This window comes from Chamaea fasciata, unplaced genomic scaffold, assembly GCF_029207755.1.
Source record: "Chamaea fasciata isolate MVZ Bird 193981 ecotype frontalis unplaced genomic scaffold, bChaFas1.0.hap1 SCAF_1, whole genome shotgun sequence".
In the NCBI taxonomy this organism is placed as follows: Eukaryota; Metazoa; Chordata; class Aves; order Passeriformes; family Sylviidae; genus Chamaea; species Chamaea fasciata.
The window spans coordinates 140,251,566-140,267,206 of NW_027094086.1; the positions used below are offsets into that span (position 1 = coordinate 140,251,566).

General features: G+C 38.2%; 1 protein-coding gene across 8 annotated transcripts in view; it reads left to right on the forward strand.

The window, feature by feature from the left end:
- Nucleotides 1-15,641, forward strand: part of CREM (cAMP responsive element modulator) — a 41,382-nt gene that overhangs the window by 16,784 nt on the left and 8,957 nt on the right. For 4 of the 8 annotated variants that reach the window (XM_066200265.1, XM_066200257.1, XM_066200294.1 and 1 more), the window contains 3 exons: nucleotides 2,063-2,154; nucleotides 2,299-2,444; nucleotides 8,468-8,611. In XM_066200265.1, the coding sequence (XP_066056362.1) occupies nucleotides 2,063-2,154; nucleotides 2,299-2,444; nucleotides 8,468-8,611 (382 nt within the window). Of the gene's footprint in view, nucleotides 1-2,062; nucleotides 2,155-2,298; nucleotides 2,445-8,467; nucleotides 8,612-11,813; nucleotides 12,224-15,641 lie in introns of those variants that run through there. The other 4 variants (XM_066200275.1, XM_066200323.1, XM_066200302.1 and 1 more) reach the window with 4 other exon arrangements.

Sequence of the window (15,641 nt, forward strand, 5' to 3'; positions counted from 1 at the left end):
ATGTCTGGAGCACCTCCTACCCCTCCTTCTCCACTGACTGTGGTGTCTCCATGTTGTTTCCCTTACATGTTCTCACCTCCTCCTCTTTTCTGGCTAAAATTGAAACTGCCTCCAACCTTTGTTTTGATTTCTTCCTAAACACATTAACACAGAGGCATTTCCACCATCTCTAATTGGCCCTGGCTTGGCCAGTGGCACATTCACCCTCAGGGCCATCAGGGATTGGCTCTGCTGGACATCATGGAAGCTTTTAGCAGCTTCTCAGAGAAGCCACCTCTGCAGTGCCTCTGCTACCAAAACCCAGGTTGTGCCAAACCAACACAATGCATTAAAATGCATAAATCATCTTGAGATTTTCTTACCTTCTTCATAAAGTATGACTGTTCTCAACTTCTTCAGCTGTCTTCACAAACTAGGGGGTCTGTTGGTAGGTGTTAGTGGAATGTGATGATTTAAAGACAACTGAGGTCTTGTTTTTGAGCTATTTGTCCTGGGGCAAATAGATTATTTGTTAACCCCCATGCTCCAGCAGAATGAAAATTCTGTTTTCAGTTAGGGTGCTCAGGCTGTTTCTTGGCTGTGCTATACTATCTTACTTTCGAAGGATTATGCTAGAGGCTTGAAGGTCAATCCATAAGGAGATTGCTGAAGGCGTATTGGGAGGGAAATGCCTTTCAGGATCTCTCTCTCTCTGGTGCTCAGCATTGGTCTCTCCTGCAAAAGAGCAATACAAACTTCTTGAAGCACCTGTGTTTCTGCAGTCAGCTCTGATGTCTGGTTTGGTGCTATACATCTGTACACATGCAAAAGTAACTCTCACTGCCTGGGTGGCAGACATAGAGTTCTAATGATATTTGTTGCGTATTACCCAGAAAAATGAGGCTACATGAAATATTTTTACACAGAAGTGTAATACAATAAAATTAGCAAGTGGAGAGACAATTTCCTTCTGCAATAACCTGCACTTCCTAAAAGGTGTAGTTCTGCGAGTTTGTGTTGAGGTGACCCAGGCCTATAAAGTCCCAGAACCTTCCAGACAGTCATTTTCTGTTGAGGTCAGGAAGGTTTTGTTTGTAGTACCAAACACTGGGGACTGGCAGATGCATTAATTCTAGAGCTCTTCCTTGTATTCCCTGAGCTTCCACTGCAGCTGGTTCAAACACTTGAAGTCTTGTAGTGTCTTACATCATGTTTGTTCAGTGTTAGTTTAACAAAGTGCTTAATCTGAAACTGCAGTCTTGTCTGTCTTCATGTGGAAAGATTTTCACACTGTTTCAATTTGGAAATCTCAACACAGCAACGGTTCTGAGTAGTTAAAAAAGTCCAAGAAAATAATGCCTTTTCCTTGTTCATTATGGCTTTCTGTTCTGTGTAGTAAGATAGATGCTGGTCAAGAGTGTGATTCAGCCCTAGGCCTTAATGTTGTCTGGGGTAATTTTTGGAGAAAAGGCTATATGAAAATCCTAAAGGTCTGAGAAAATGAGATACTGTGGACTTCTCAGGCATTTCCAAAACTCATACAACATTGCTAAGCAAAGTCTTTGTATTTGTGAATGTGTTAGTAAGTCTAATAAACATGTATATTTAAATAAAGTTATTTTTAAATAGCTTTCGTGTGGTGTGAAGAAACTTTTATATTGTATATAAAATTATTTATATACATTATTTATTTTTATACACTATTATTTAAGGCACATTAGCGCAGTATTCTATGTTTTAGATGTTTGACCTCACTTTAAGAGCTAATTAAATTGTATAATTTTTTTGTATTTAAAGAAATCTGTTTCCAGTGCTTTTTCTAAGTGTCATTCACAAAAAAATAACCTGGATTATACTGACTTTTTCCTTTTTCAAATGGAAGATGTTATCGGAGTGCTATGTCTGGGTAACCTCAGAATTTGCAATTTGCATAGGAAAAAGTCGTCCAAAATCACATAATTGGTGATAAATAAGTCAACAAACTTCCCATATGTAAACATGGAAGGAATTTTAAGAAATATTTTACTCTGCTGCCATTTTTTTTTTAATGAAGTTATGAATTTCAGGAACTTTGCTATTACAGGTAGCATCGATTGCAGATGAAGCTGCACAATCAGAAGTGATAATTGATTCTCAAAAACGTAGGGAAATACTTTCCAGAAGGCCTTCATACCGGTAAGGACTTTTAATTTTGGTTTTGCTGGTTTTAAAGGCAGCTTATTTATTACAGCAAAACTGTCTGATAAAAAAGTCAGTTATTTGATTTTCTTATGGGTACAGATTTTCAAGTACATAAAATTACTCACATTCTTTTTTTAGAAAAATTTTGAATGAGCTCTCATCAGATGCTCCTGCAGTAGCGAAGATTGAAGAAGAAGAGAAGTCAGAAGATGAAGGATCGCCTTCTGGTATTTCTGCAATGGCCATGCCAACCAGCCTGTATCATACTAACACGGGGCAATACCGTATGTTTGCAAATGTACTACGTGATGATGCAGAGCATACATAGCACAGCTTTGTTTCTAGGAGTTACATAATGCATTAAGGATGTTTGATTTTGTCTGTATTTCTAAGTAATTATTATTAATTTTTTCTAACATGGGGATTATAGACTTTTAATCTCTTGTACTATTTGTTGGCTGCTAGATTTAGTCCTTCTAGAGCTTCTGTGCATTAAAATGTGGAAGTGAAGCTCAGCTGAAATGAAAAATGTTGATGCTTTTATGTGAATGTTTAATGATACAAATCATTGCAGTTTCAAATTCCTGTGATTTGCTATGTACTAGTGCTATTCGTTATATGAAATGTCAAGTAGAGTTTTTTGAAATGTAAGATTGGAGTATGAAATTACTTGTTAAGTTCCAATTTTCTTTTTTAAAAGAACCATGTCTTTTTGTCACCAGTTTTTAAGCATCTATACTTAAACAGCAGAATTAACCTAAGCCATGGTTTCCAATATTTGATGCATCATCCAAATGCAAGTTAGAAGTTACATTCATGGTTCTGTTCTATAGATTTGCTTTTGGATATTTTTATTCCTGTATTTATGGTAGAAGTCTTGCATAGCTTGCACTCTACGGCCACTTTGGACGTAATCAGATAATCAGTTAACCGTTTGGATAACTTTATAATAATCACTGTTTTTAAAATGGTGTATTTTATAAAACTTCACTCCTACAGTTTGTAGGGGTTTTTCATGTCTTTTCGTAAGTAGACAACTAAAGTGCAGGTGTTTTTCCTTTGATATAATGACAGGAAGATTGCATAAGAAATGTTGTGGAGTTTTTTTCCTGAAATGAGAAAACAGAGGAAGTCTATTAAAACACTGCAGTGGCATATAAAAGAGGATAGAATGGCTCTAGTTGTGTTCTACTCACCCTTAGAATTCTTCAGTTGTTTTTAATTTATGCATCTAAACTAATTATTAATGGTGAGAAGACAGAATTTGCCTGTAGTATCTATCCTTTCAGCATAGAAAGTAACTTTGCATGAGCCCTTAGGCTGCTTTTCCTACCCTTTCTGTAAGCTATAGACATAAATAAATGTTTGTTGTGTGATGTCCACAGTCCATATTACAACTGTCCAGTACAGAATCTGGCATGTATTCATGTATTCTTGTATTCCAAGAAAAATTAAATACTTTTCTTCAATTTTTTGAATTGTATTTTTGATTTTGCTTAGGTTTAATTAAGAAAATATATATATTTGCCATTTCAAGGCTTAAAACAAAGTGTTATAATGTCTGTGTATTACCTAGTGAGCCTGTAAACATATAGGATTTCTAAGAAATTTTAGAGCTTAGGTGTAATCATAGCTTCCTGTGGGAACCCAGGGTTGTACTTTGACTGCAGTGTCTTGCAGGAGGTGATTCTTAGGGGAATATATTTTCATTTGAACACACCTATAAACAGTAGTGATAGGGAAGTGTTTAAATGAATAACAAAATTCACATGTTTTGCTTTCTTGTTCAAGCAGACATTTACTTCTGAATATTAAGCAACAGAGAGCAACACTGACAATGTGATAACAGAATCCACAAAAATGTAATTAAATCTCATGTGTCTTAATTTAAACTTGGCTATAAGCCAAGCTTGGGAGATTTCTGGTTTTTGTAAGTAAAATACCTTTTGCCTCAGCAAAGTCTGTGTATTTTAATTCTGGTTAGGCTGGGTGGCAGCCAGGATGATAATGTTCTTGTAAAAAGGTGGGGGTCTTAATTTGGAGTTTACTGAAGAGAGGTTGCCTGTTGACCCCTAGTCTTTACATGTATGAAGCACAGACCTGAAGCATTTCTGAGCCATCCTGTTGGTTGCCTGTGATCCTCAGGAGCTGCTGTTAACTAAAACCAGGAAGACTGGATGGGAATGTAGCATCTCCAGTGTTGATTTTAGCCTGGATATGATGCAGAGGGTCACTCCATGTACCTCCTTCATCTTTACACCTCCTGTCAATAGCTCTGTGCTTCTGCCTCTGGGTACTGTGCCTGAGGACTCCTCTCTCCCTGGGCAGCATGGGCTGTACAGGCTCTCCTGTGCAGGCACCCAGTGGTTTATACATGAAACTTGTGCAGTGTCCATGGCAATGGAGAACTGGCCTTGTGGTGTCACTGTGGCCGTCTGTACTGTGCCCTGCTTTAAAAGAGGTTTATGTTATTACATTTGCTGGTTCCTTTTTTTCCCTCTGCTGTTCTCTCTATTCCTGCAAAGGAAAGGCAGTTTAGTTGAAGAGATCATTTTGGCTGTGTGTTTAGGTCTGGATGTCTGGGATGACTCTTTTTGGTAGAACTTGATAAGTACATTTTTCTGGAAAACAAATGTATTTTTGTCTATTAGCAGCGTTGATGGCTGTTCTCTACTTACTTTTTACCAGCCAAAATGGTATGTTGCCATGGTTTCCAAATATCTTTTTCCTTAGAGCTTCTTGGCTTTGGCTCATGGAAGCAGACAGACTAACATGACCAGATATAATGTCTTTGCCAGCTACCTCCATCAACATATGTGTGATCTTTCTGTCAGGGAAATGGGTAGTTTTGCACAGGGTGCTGTCTTGTGTAGGAACCTCGTATTCTCATCTGACTACACACCTACTCTGTTGGCTGTAGTTCTGTCATGTTGGTTATTTAATACTGAAAAATAATTACTAGTTACTCACTTGTGGTAGTGGTCTAATGTACAAGAGTTGTTCATTCAGTTGGAGTGTGTGAATCAGCCTCCCCATCCGTTTCTCCTTGTGCAAATCATGATGATCTGCATGAAAAAAACACAGGGGAAATGAAAATTATTAGATCTTTTGCTGTCTGTCTGGGTTACTTGCTGTCTTAGAATAGCCTTTTAACAATTGGAGAATTAAGAAATCTTTTGGGAAAGACTACCTTTAGTTCCATTTCCAGTTTTGGAGGGGAAAAAGATCTGTTTTTTCTGGATTAGAACTGATGATCATACTCAGAGAGTGGTATTAGTACTGTCTTCACTCCTAGCTGGAAGAGAAGATGCCACTTGCATCCATCCACCTGCATGACATTCAGCTACTGGGACTGTCCAGGAAAGTCCTGTACTCATCATAAATGGCCCAGTTTTCAGCAGAGCTCCAGCACAACAAAGTGTGTGCAGTGGTTAAGATCAGGATAGGGAATGGGGGGATGGGCAGTGTGTTGTTCTGGGAATATGGCAGGAATCAGTCCTGTAAGGGAAGCAGTTACTGGAGTTAATTCACTTTTGCTTATAAAGTACTGGATAGGGATCTGAATGAATAATTGCAGGACAGCTGTGACATATTTGTTTACCCATGTTCACTATGGGGCCAAGAGCTTTGTATCAATCTGTGCTGATGTTTTACTGCTTAGGAAACCAAACTGACTGGGGTTTATGTGGTGTGGTTCTGTGATGGTGTAGATGTACCATTCCTGGTGCTAACTCTGAGAGGCAGAATTTGGCTCTTTATAACTTCTTTGGGAGGTAGAGTTGACAAATCTTATTGCTCTTGTCCTGGAGTTTGTGAAAAATAGAGAATACAATGCTTTAATTTTCTTGCTTCTCTCTCTTTTGTCCTGCCCTAAAATGGGGCACTTTCTGCTTTGGAAGCCAGACTGAAACATCTTGCACTCTACACCCTGCCACATTCTTCCCCTTCCCCTCAATGCCTTAGGGAGCCTGTGTGCAGCACTCAACTAATTCCTATGTTACATACTCCTTAGTCCAAGGGCAGGACTGGACCTCCATGCTGAACCCTGTTTCAGTGTTGCAGATAACGTTCTGAACTTAATTCAACATGAGAGGAATTCCATGTTTTCCCCAAAAGAAGCTAATTCAGCCACTGGGATTTGGCAATCTCAGTCTCTTTCAAGTGTTTCTATCTGAAGTTGAGCTTTTGAAATAACCTACTGTTGTCAAAACACATTTGAAATCAGCAATCTCTAAAATTCACATAGTATCTGACAAATCCTGTTTTGAGATAAGCAGAGCTGAACCTTCAACAATGGCATAAAATACTGTAATCTGACAATGAATTCAGAAGAGTTGGCAAGCCTGAATCTTTATGTCTGACTTTTGTAACATATCAGATCACTTTAACTATAATGTTCATAGTTTAAATATCTTTTGGGGGGGAAAGGAACTTTTACTCCTTGGGAATTAGGTTCTCAGCTAAAAGTCTCAGGATTGTTTTAATTAACATAGGAAATGTGGATGTGGCTGGTGAATCACTTGGTAGATAAGGAATTGGCTCAAAGATCTCCAGTCAATAGCTTGATGTTCAGGTGGAGGCCAGTGATGAGTGGTGTCCTTCAGAGATCTGGTTTGGGACCAGTATTATTCAGTATCTTTGATTGGAGATGTGGAAGGTGGGGTTGAATGCACCTTCAGAAAGTTTGCAGGTGACATCAGGCTAAATGATGCAGTTGATACTCAAAGCTCAACAGAGAGAAGGGATCCCATCCAAAGGGACTGTGACAGAGTAGAGAGGTGGACCCATGCAAACTTCATGGTAAGGCCAAGTGCAGGGTCCTGTGTATGGGTTTTGGCAATCGTAATGTGGATACAGGCTGGGCCATGAGTGGATTCAGAGGACTTGGATGTGCTGGTGGCTGAAACACTGAGTATGAGCTGGCAATGTGTGCTTGCAGCCCAGAAAGCCAACCAGATCTTAGGTTGCATCCAAAGCAGCGTGGGCAGCAGATCGAGGGATGGGATTCTGCCCCACTGCTCTGGTGAGACCCCACCTGGAGTGGTGCATCCAGCTCTGAGTGTCCAGCACAAGACCGACATGGACTTGCTTGAACAGATCTAGAGGAGGGCCATGGAGATTATCAGGGGCTGGAAGCCTTCCCTATAAAGACAGGCTGACTGGTTTGGTGTTGATTAGCCTGCAGAAAAGAAGGCTTTAGGGAGACCTTGCAGTAGCCTTCCAGTACTTAAAGGGGATCTACATAAAAGATAGGGAGGGACTCTTTATGAGGGAGCATAGTGATAGGATGAGAGGCAACAGCTTTAAACAGAGAGGACAGACTTAGTTTAGATATTAGGATAAAGTCTTCACTTTGAGGGTGGCAAGGCACTGGAACAGGTTGCCCAGAGAAGTTGTGGATGCCCCACCCCAGGAAGTGTTCAAGGCCAGGTTGGATGGGGAGGCTCTGAGCAACCTGGTTTAGTGGAAGGTGCCTCTCCCCATGGCAGGGGAGTTAGAGCTAGATGATCTTGAAGGTCCCTTCCAACTCAAGCCATTCCATGATTTAATAATATTTCTGTGTTTAACAAAGGCAATGCTAATTTCAAAAGGAATATACAGTTAATAATGTCTCTAGGGAACTGCATTTTTATAAATACTTGATTATGGCAAGAATGCAGGATGGCTTTTTTTAATGGGGAAAGTATATTTGTTTTTTTCATATTGCTATTACATTGAGGGGGAAAACCCCACTTTGTTGTGTTTCTCTTTTTACATGAGTATTGGCCTCCATACAATTGTGTACAACCTGGTTAAATGTTGTCCTAAACTTCTTCTTACACTAAAGAAAGTATTGTTAGTGTTAGACAACTTTCTCTTCCTTTGTCTTGGTGTCCTGGTTTTTGTTTTCTGAGAGTCAATAAGCAGCTTTTTTTAGGATTTTTTTTTAATAACTTCTGTCTTAGTGTTTAAAACAGCACTTTTGTATGGCTAGGAGCAATTCCCCCCCCCCCACCCCCCCACCCCCATATTTAAACTATTTTAGCAGAGTTAATATTTCTGGAAACCTACAGATAAAATGTGTTGAACACTGCTTTTTATCTCTTACATGTATGGCATATACTACACAACAGGCTTTATATTTGTGGAAATCAGTATTAATATTACCTAAGTTTTATTGTACAATTGATCCTTAAGCAAGGAGAGGACCAGGAGTCCTATAAGACAATGTTTATTTCATGTTTTTTTTAGCATGTGTTATGTCTTTCTATTGCCTAACTTATATATTTATTCTTTTTTATTTTTTTTTTCTTTTTATTCTGTTCAGTTACCATATCTCAAGGTGGTACAATTCAGACTGTGACAAATTCAGGAGCTCCTCAGCCGGGTGCTACCATTGTGCAATATGCAGCACAGTCATCTGATGGCACACAGCAGTTTTTTGTTCCTGGAAGCCAAGTTGTTGTTCAAGGTATATTTTTTTAGTCTGTTCCAATTTTCATTTTTTCATATTAAACAATTTTTCTTAAAAACTTTCTTATTTTATGTTGACGTTGTTGCACTATTAAGTAAACTACTCATAGCAAGATGAAAGAGTCTTAGGAAGGGATTCAGGTTCTTTGCTTAATAAGGCAGCTACTATGCTTGGTTAAAAAGAATGAAATAGCAGTATAACATCACTTTCTGCTTTGGATTCTCTTGTCCATATTTTGAGGCATGTTTAATTGGAATGAAGATACTGTTACAGATTGAAGTGAGATCCTGAAGGTGCACATCATTTAATATATGAAACTAATTAGGTTTTTTCAGCAGTTAATGTTAATTAAACACAAATTCTGAAGGTTTTGGGATATGTTTAGGGCAGAATTTCCTTGCAACTTTTGGCTTTTGCAGTTACTAGAAAGCAGATCCTTTACTGAAGCTAATTTTCTCAAAGAGAAGCATTTTGAAGGACCTACAAAGAGCACACATTATGTGATGAAAAACTTTGAAAATAGGAGAGAGATTTCTCTATGGAGACACTAAATTAATAGCTATGGAGAATATACAGAATTTTAAAAAAAATTATTGACACAGAGAAGTAGGGAGGGAGGGCTATATGAATACTTAAGCCAAAACAACTATCTGAAATAAGCCATGAGAAGAACTAGGAAGGATTTAGATGTGTATTCATGGAGTGGATGAGGCTCATCTAATAAATGCTGAAATACTTTGTTGACCGAAGAGTTTCCAGAAGCATTTCAAGTGCTTTAAGACTCTAAGATGAAAACACCTTAGCCAAATGTTAGTTTTTATTGTTCAGAAAGTATTGTTACAACTTCCCTAAATGTTATTATGAATACATTCTTAACAAAGCCTTAAGACCCAAATTTGTCTGTCCCCCAAACCAATTTCCCACTCTAGTACTGCATGTTTTTCTGAGTGAGTCTAAAACATTTTCTGTGTGTGCCTACACATCCCTTAAATCAGAGGCCATCCCCATCTCTCCAGGTTAACTGTACTATTTTGTAGGTATTGCTTTGATTCTTCAGAGCATTGGTGTCAGGAGCAGAAAGAATAACTCCTCAGCTGCTTCCTAAAACTTCCCAAATCTGAGAAGAAGCACAGCATTTGAGGATTTCATCTGGCAGCATTTCAGTCCTTGGGCATTCCATTTGACTGATTTTCCTTTACAGACTCTCCATTACAGAGCTGTTTTCTGACAGGGCTCAGCAATGGGCTCCACAAGATGGAATTGCCCATTAAGTGTTTTGCCTGTGATGGAAACTTTCAAAATGGATTCAGAGACAGTTAATGAGTACCTTCTATATTATGTTTCTGGAAGCATCTAGATACTTTTAACTAAATTGCTGTGTTCTCTGTCCATGCTCAGAGAAGTTCATATCTCAGAATTTTCTATTCCTTTGGTTCAAGGTCCAGTGCTTTAGAGAGCCTCATAGCTGTTAACACAGAAGAAAAATGTGACCTAACATATACAGGGAAAAGTACAAAGCAAACAGTGAGTGAGCATGAACTTGGAAATGATGAGAATATAAAAGACTTCAACTTATTCTACATGCTATAGAAAAAACAAAACCTCTATAGTAAAAAAGAGATGTATAAAAACAGTGTGAAAGCACTTGAAGATGTTTATAATAATACAACTGTATGTAGCCAGCATACTTCAGTTAATCACAATGGAGTGAGACAATGAAATAAGTTGAATATACAAGTGTCTGAAATGTCCTTACTACAGGTCATCTTGCCTATGCTAGAAAGTCTGTTGGAATGTAAGTTATGAGCATTTGTCATTTATGTATATTTTGTAGTTGACTGTTCACCTAATATTGTGATAGCATAGATTATAATAGAAAAATTATTCTGCTTAGTAATCTTACCACTTACATATGTATTTTTATAATGACTTTGGGTAGGCAGCATATAATTCTTTTTCTTAATCATAGAAGAAAAAAAGAACAAATACCTGGAAACAGAAAAGATCTGTTTCAGATGCTGTTTCAGAATCTTTCAGATAGCATATGTATTGATATGTTTTTCTAAAGCATTTGCTAATGGATCTCATGTAGTTATGGGTAAGATCACATAAACCCTGTGCTTGATATTTTCTGATAACCTGTAGTGTGGAAAAATACTAGGATAAAAGTGCCAAATGTATTGATCCAATTGAGTGACATTGTATTTGCTACAAGTTTACATTTGTAGTCAAAATAAGAGGCAGTTCTAGTGTCTGGGCAGTTTCCTAATACATTAAGGGTTAAGGATTTTTTTTTGCTAGCTGAAGAAGGAAGTGTTTGACTATTAATGAAAATGAGTGTAGAAAAGTTATATAAAAATCATTCTGTTGGGATCTATGTGTGTTTTCATTATGTTGTTAGTGATATTTGAAATTAGTGGCTTGAATTTCTTGTGCTTCAGTTCTGATCTTCTGTACATGTGATCCTGAAATGGTCCTGTAATCACAGAACACTCCTGTAAACAAAAGATGTAAAACACAGAATATCAGTGCAAACAGTGATGCTTCCACTGCTGCCATCCAGCACAGTTTCACAGTTGATAAATTACCAGTGTGAATTTGTTTATTACAAAGACCTCAGAAGTTTACTGTGCCCTGCATACAAATCAGTGCTTGGACTCTTGGTCTGAGACTAATTTCATTTGCATTGATATAAATAAGGAGTAATTCTCTCCAAGCTGAGGGCTTTTTATTTGTTTGTTTTGTTTGTTTTTTTGGGCTTTTTTTTTTTTTTTTTCCTTTTTGGGTTTGTTTTTTTTTTTTTTTTCTTTTAATTTATATTTCAAAACTAAGTCAACCAGATCTCTTGGACCTATTTTGAATACGGAGGGAAGGGGAAAGAGTTAGCCTTTACCCAGAGTTACTGTTCTGCTTATTACAGCATCTGAAATCACTGGCATTTGATTGACTTTGTTGGAGTGTTCCTTAATAATTTCTGAAGCTTTTAACTGAAATTAAATGAGTGGGTTGTGGGTTTTCCTGCAAGGCGAGGAGCTCTAGCCTTTCATTTACCTATTTGTTACAGCTTATTAAGCTTTCCTGTCTTGCATGTCTGTCCAACAGAGTTCTCTGCCTTTTAGTGGAACTGTTCCAATGAAAACAATTGCATGTCTGTTTTAAATTTCCTTATGTTTTATCCAATCGTGACTTTATCATTTGGATTCATTCATGAATGCTAGAGCCACGTTTTAATTTCTGTCAGTCAGTGCTGTGAATTTTCCGGTCTTTCTTAACAGCCTGCTTTGTGGTGAGTGCTTTCTGTAGCTTTATGAATAATTCAGGGAAAAAGAACAAAGCTAGGATTATAGCAATATGGAAGAGGGGAAAAAAAAAAAAAAAGCAGGTTTACTGGAAAAGGAATTCTTTGGGCTGCAGTTTCAGTGAGCTGTTCCAGTGATGGAGCATGTTAATGACAGTGGTAAGCAAGTGAGGTCATTGTGATGTCAGTGCTCTTGCTTGTAATCCTGCACATGCTTGGTAGTTTGGAACAGTTCATGCTGAGCTCTGGTAGAGGAACAGCAGAATCGTGTGTGCAGAAGTTGATCATGGCTGTAACAGGAGATGAAACAGGTAAAAATTTTGTTAGCCTTTGACATGGTATTTTTGTATGTCTGTGCAGTGTTTAGTTAGTATTTGTGACATTTTCTTTTGAACCTGTTGCTGTAATTCTTTCATGCCTCTAAAAGTCATACAAATAGCTTCTCATTGTCTACTTACTGTAGGATTCCAGGGCAGTTTTAACAGTTTTGTTTGGGGGGGAAAAAAAAATCACTGTTAGTGCATGAGTTCTTGCACTAACAGTAATTGTTCTTCATTATTTGATTCAGGATTTTGCTGAAAACAATCCACAGCTCTACTTTTGCATTTTTCTTTATTGTGGTGATAGTCATATACGTTACTGTGCTTATAATTGCTTTTTGTTTTGTAAAAATGAAAACTGCCTTTTTTATTGAGCAATAGACGCTACAAATTTGATAGCCATGGGCTTAAGCTTAGCTGTATAGAAATTGGTTCAGCAGTGCAAATCAACCCTATGCTTCCATTATTAAAAAAACACTGAATGGAAACAAATTTGAGGGCAATAGCTGAAGTATTGTAATGCCTGCTTGTTTTCTCCTCCGCTGTTAAAATGGTCTGTTCCTCAGCTAATTGAGTTCAAAAGGCTGACGTCATTGGATTTCCTGGAATCGTGTTGCAGTAGGGAACTGGAAAAGTTAAACTCCAAACAAGATACACATTGACGTCAGCTCCAAGTCATGCTGCGAATTTAGTCAGTTCCTTTCTGCCTCATCAATTGCCTCCGGCAGCTCGGTAACATTAACTACTTCCCTGCCGGCTCCTACGTGCTGCTGCTCAGTGCTGGCGCACAGTGGTTTCATTAATCAAAGATAAGTATCTTCTCCAGGTCGATGTTTTTAATGCTCAAAGGGATAATGATTCATGCCTTGTGTAGCCAGTTTAGTGGTGAAGTTAAAAACCCTTTGATAATCAAGTCCCACCATTATGAGTCACAGAGGGGGAGAATAGGCATCCAAAAACATCGGGCATTTTTTCTCCTGGATAGTCACTGAAAGAACTCGAGTGCAGGGATGCTCTCTAGTGTTCAGCAAGTTACTTTTTCCATGAGGTGGTTGCTTTTTTAATTTTTTTTTTTTTTTTAATGCATTTTGTTTTTTTATCCCTAGTTGTCTTTTGATTTTCTGAATTTTCTTTTTGTAAGTCTCAACTAAAAGCTTCTGGTTTTCAGTGGCTTTTTACTCCCTTGCATTAAAAAAACAAAAAACAAACAAAATCAAACAAACAAAAAAAAAACCCCAAACAAAAACCTGGGGCAATGTGTTAGGGAAATGCGCCAGCTCCAGGTTTGTTGTTTTGTTAAGTCTCAGTTCTACTTCTGGTACTGTAGGAATTACATTAAACCTTTTTGAAGTGTCATTAGAAACCACCACAGAAGTTTGTCAGCCTGGATGAAATGTGTGTGACATTTGTCTCAGATGCTGAGATGGAAGGTGTGCTTCACTGTAATATAGATACATTACTAGGCTTAAACTAACTTTGAAAAAAATTATGTTTATTCCACTCTGTTTAAAGCCGGTTTCATCTTTCCAAAGGTCTTCTTCTGGGGAAATCAGTTACACTGTAATTTCTTGAGGATGTATACAAAACATTTTTCAGTCTTTGAAATATTTTTTGCAATGATATATCATAAAACATAGATTATTGCACAGCTAAAAGATACTTTGTCAATGCTGTGCTATGCTGTGCTTTTTTCTTGTTTCTAAACAGTGGTGTCTGGATTTGCAAGGTCTGTATCACCAGAATAGTTACATATCTGTGCTTCTGTGCTGGCAGGCTTATAAGTGAGACAACTGTCAGGCAGAGACTGCCACTACTGGGACTTGCTCAGACTAGAATACTTAGCAGTGGTGTTTGTTGATCCCAGCTGAGATAGGGACTTGCTTTTGTTAAGTCTTGCTGGAGGTACATGATCACACTGAGTCCTCTGCACAAAAGCTGCAGTATGTCCTGTTTGCTGCCATCTGAGTATAAATCAGACACAGACAACAAAGTAGTTGGTCTTGCCAAGCTGAGGTCATCTGGGTTGTAGAGCTTTCCCCATGATTTGATCTACAAAATGGTTTGCTTGGATTTCTAATTCACTGTAGCTAAGACAAACTAAGGTAACATCTCTTTAGTACCTAATGATGAGATAGAAAAAGGTAGTTCTTACCAGACTCTGTAAGATCTATGTAATATGGCCAGCATAAAGGGGAGCCTGAAGAGTTGCTAAAATTCCCTGTTTATAATTGGTGAGCTGAGGTATCATTCCATTGACGTGACTGGGACTGCTAAGAAATGTAGAGCACTTAAAGGGTTAAGCAATTCCCCTGTAGATGTACAAGATGACCAAGCCCTGTGTTCATGGCAGCTGCCTGTCAGTGCTCACAGGGCTCTTCTGGGCTGATTTCTCCCTCCCTCCCTCCCACATCCCCGAGGGATTATCCAGGTCAGTTCACTGGTCCAGTTCATCTTGTAATTCCACAAACACTTTTACCCGCAGGACTGAGGGGGGGAGGTGCACGGGGTTTAAGCTGATAATGATTTCAGGGCATGGCTGTGGAACTGTAGTCTAAACACAACTTGATTCTATTGTTTTGGTTGGAATTAGTGAAGCACTTGCATTAATATAGTAAGAATAATAGTATATTTTTATTAAATCTAATTTTCCCCCTATAGTTAACTGATATTTTTTAACTGCTTAACTTGTCAGCCTCCCCAAGATGTTTTTGTCTGCATTTTATTATTCCAAGTTGTCCTAGTGTCAGCTGGGATAGAGTTAATTTTCTTCCTATTAGCTGGTACAGTGCTGTGTTTTGGTTTTAGGATGAGAGGGATGTTGGTAGCACACTCTTGGTTTGGTTGTTGCTCAGCAGTACTTGCAGTAAGTCAAGGACTTTCCAGCTTCTCATGTTCTGCCAGTGAGTAGGCTGGGGGTGCACACAGAGCTGTGAGGGATCACAGGCAGAACAGCTGACCCCAGAGAGCCAAAGAGATATTCCATGCCATAAAGCATCATGCTCAGCGTATAAACTGTAGGGAAAGCTGGCCTAGGGCCTGCTGCTCAGCCACAGGTTGGGCATCAGTTGGTGAGTGGTGAGCAATTGCTTTTAATTTGAAACAGTTATTTTTCTTGGGTTTATTTCTTTTTCTTTTTGTTATTTTCCTTCACATTACATTTATTTTTTTAATTTTATTTACATCAAACTGTTCCCATCTCAACCTGTGAGTTTTCTTACCTCATCCTACATTGGGAGCTATGTGGGTGGAGCGAACAAGTGACTGTGTGATGCTTAAATGCAGGCTGGGTTTAAACTATGAGACATATTTTCCCATTATTTGAATATTGCTTTAAAGAATTAAAGTATAAACTAAGTGTAACATAATAGCCTCTGAAACATCAGCTATATACAGTTGCTTTAATGACAAA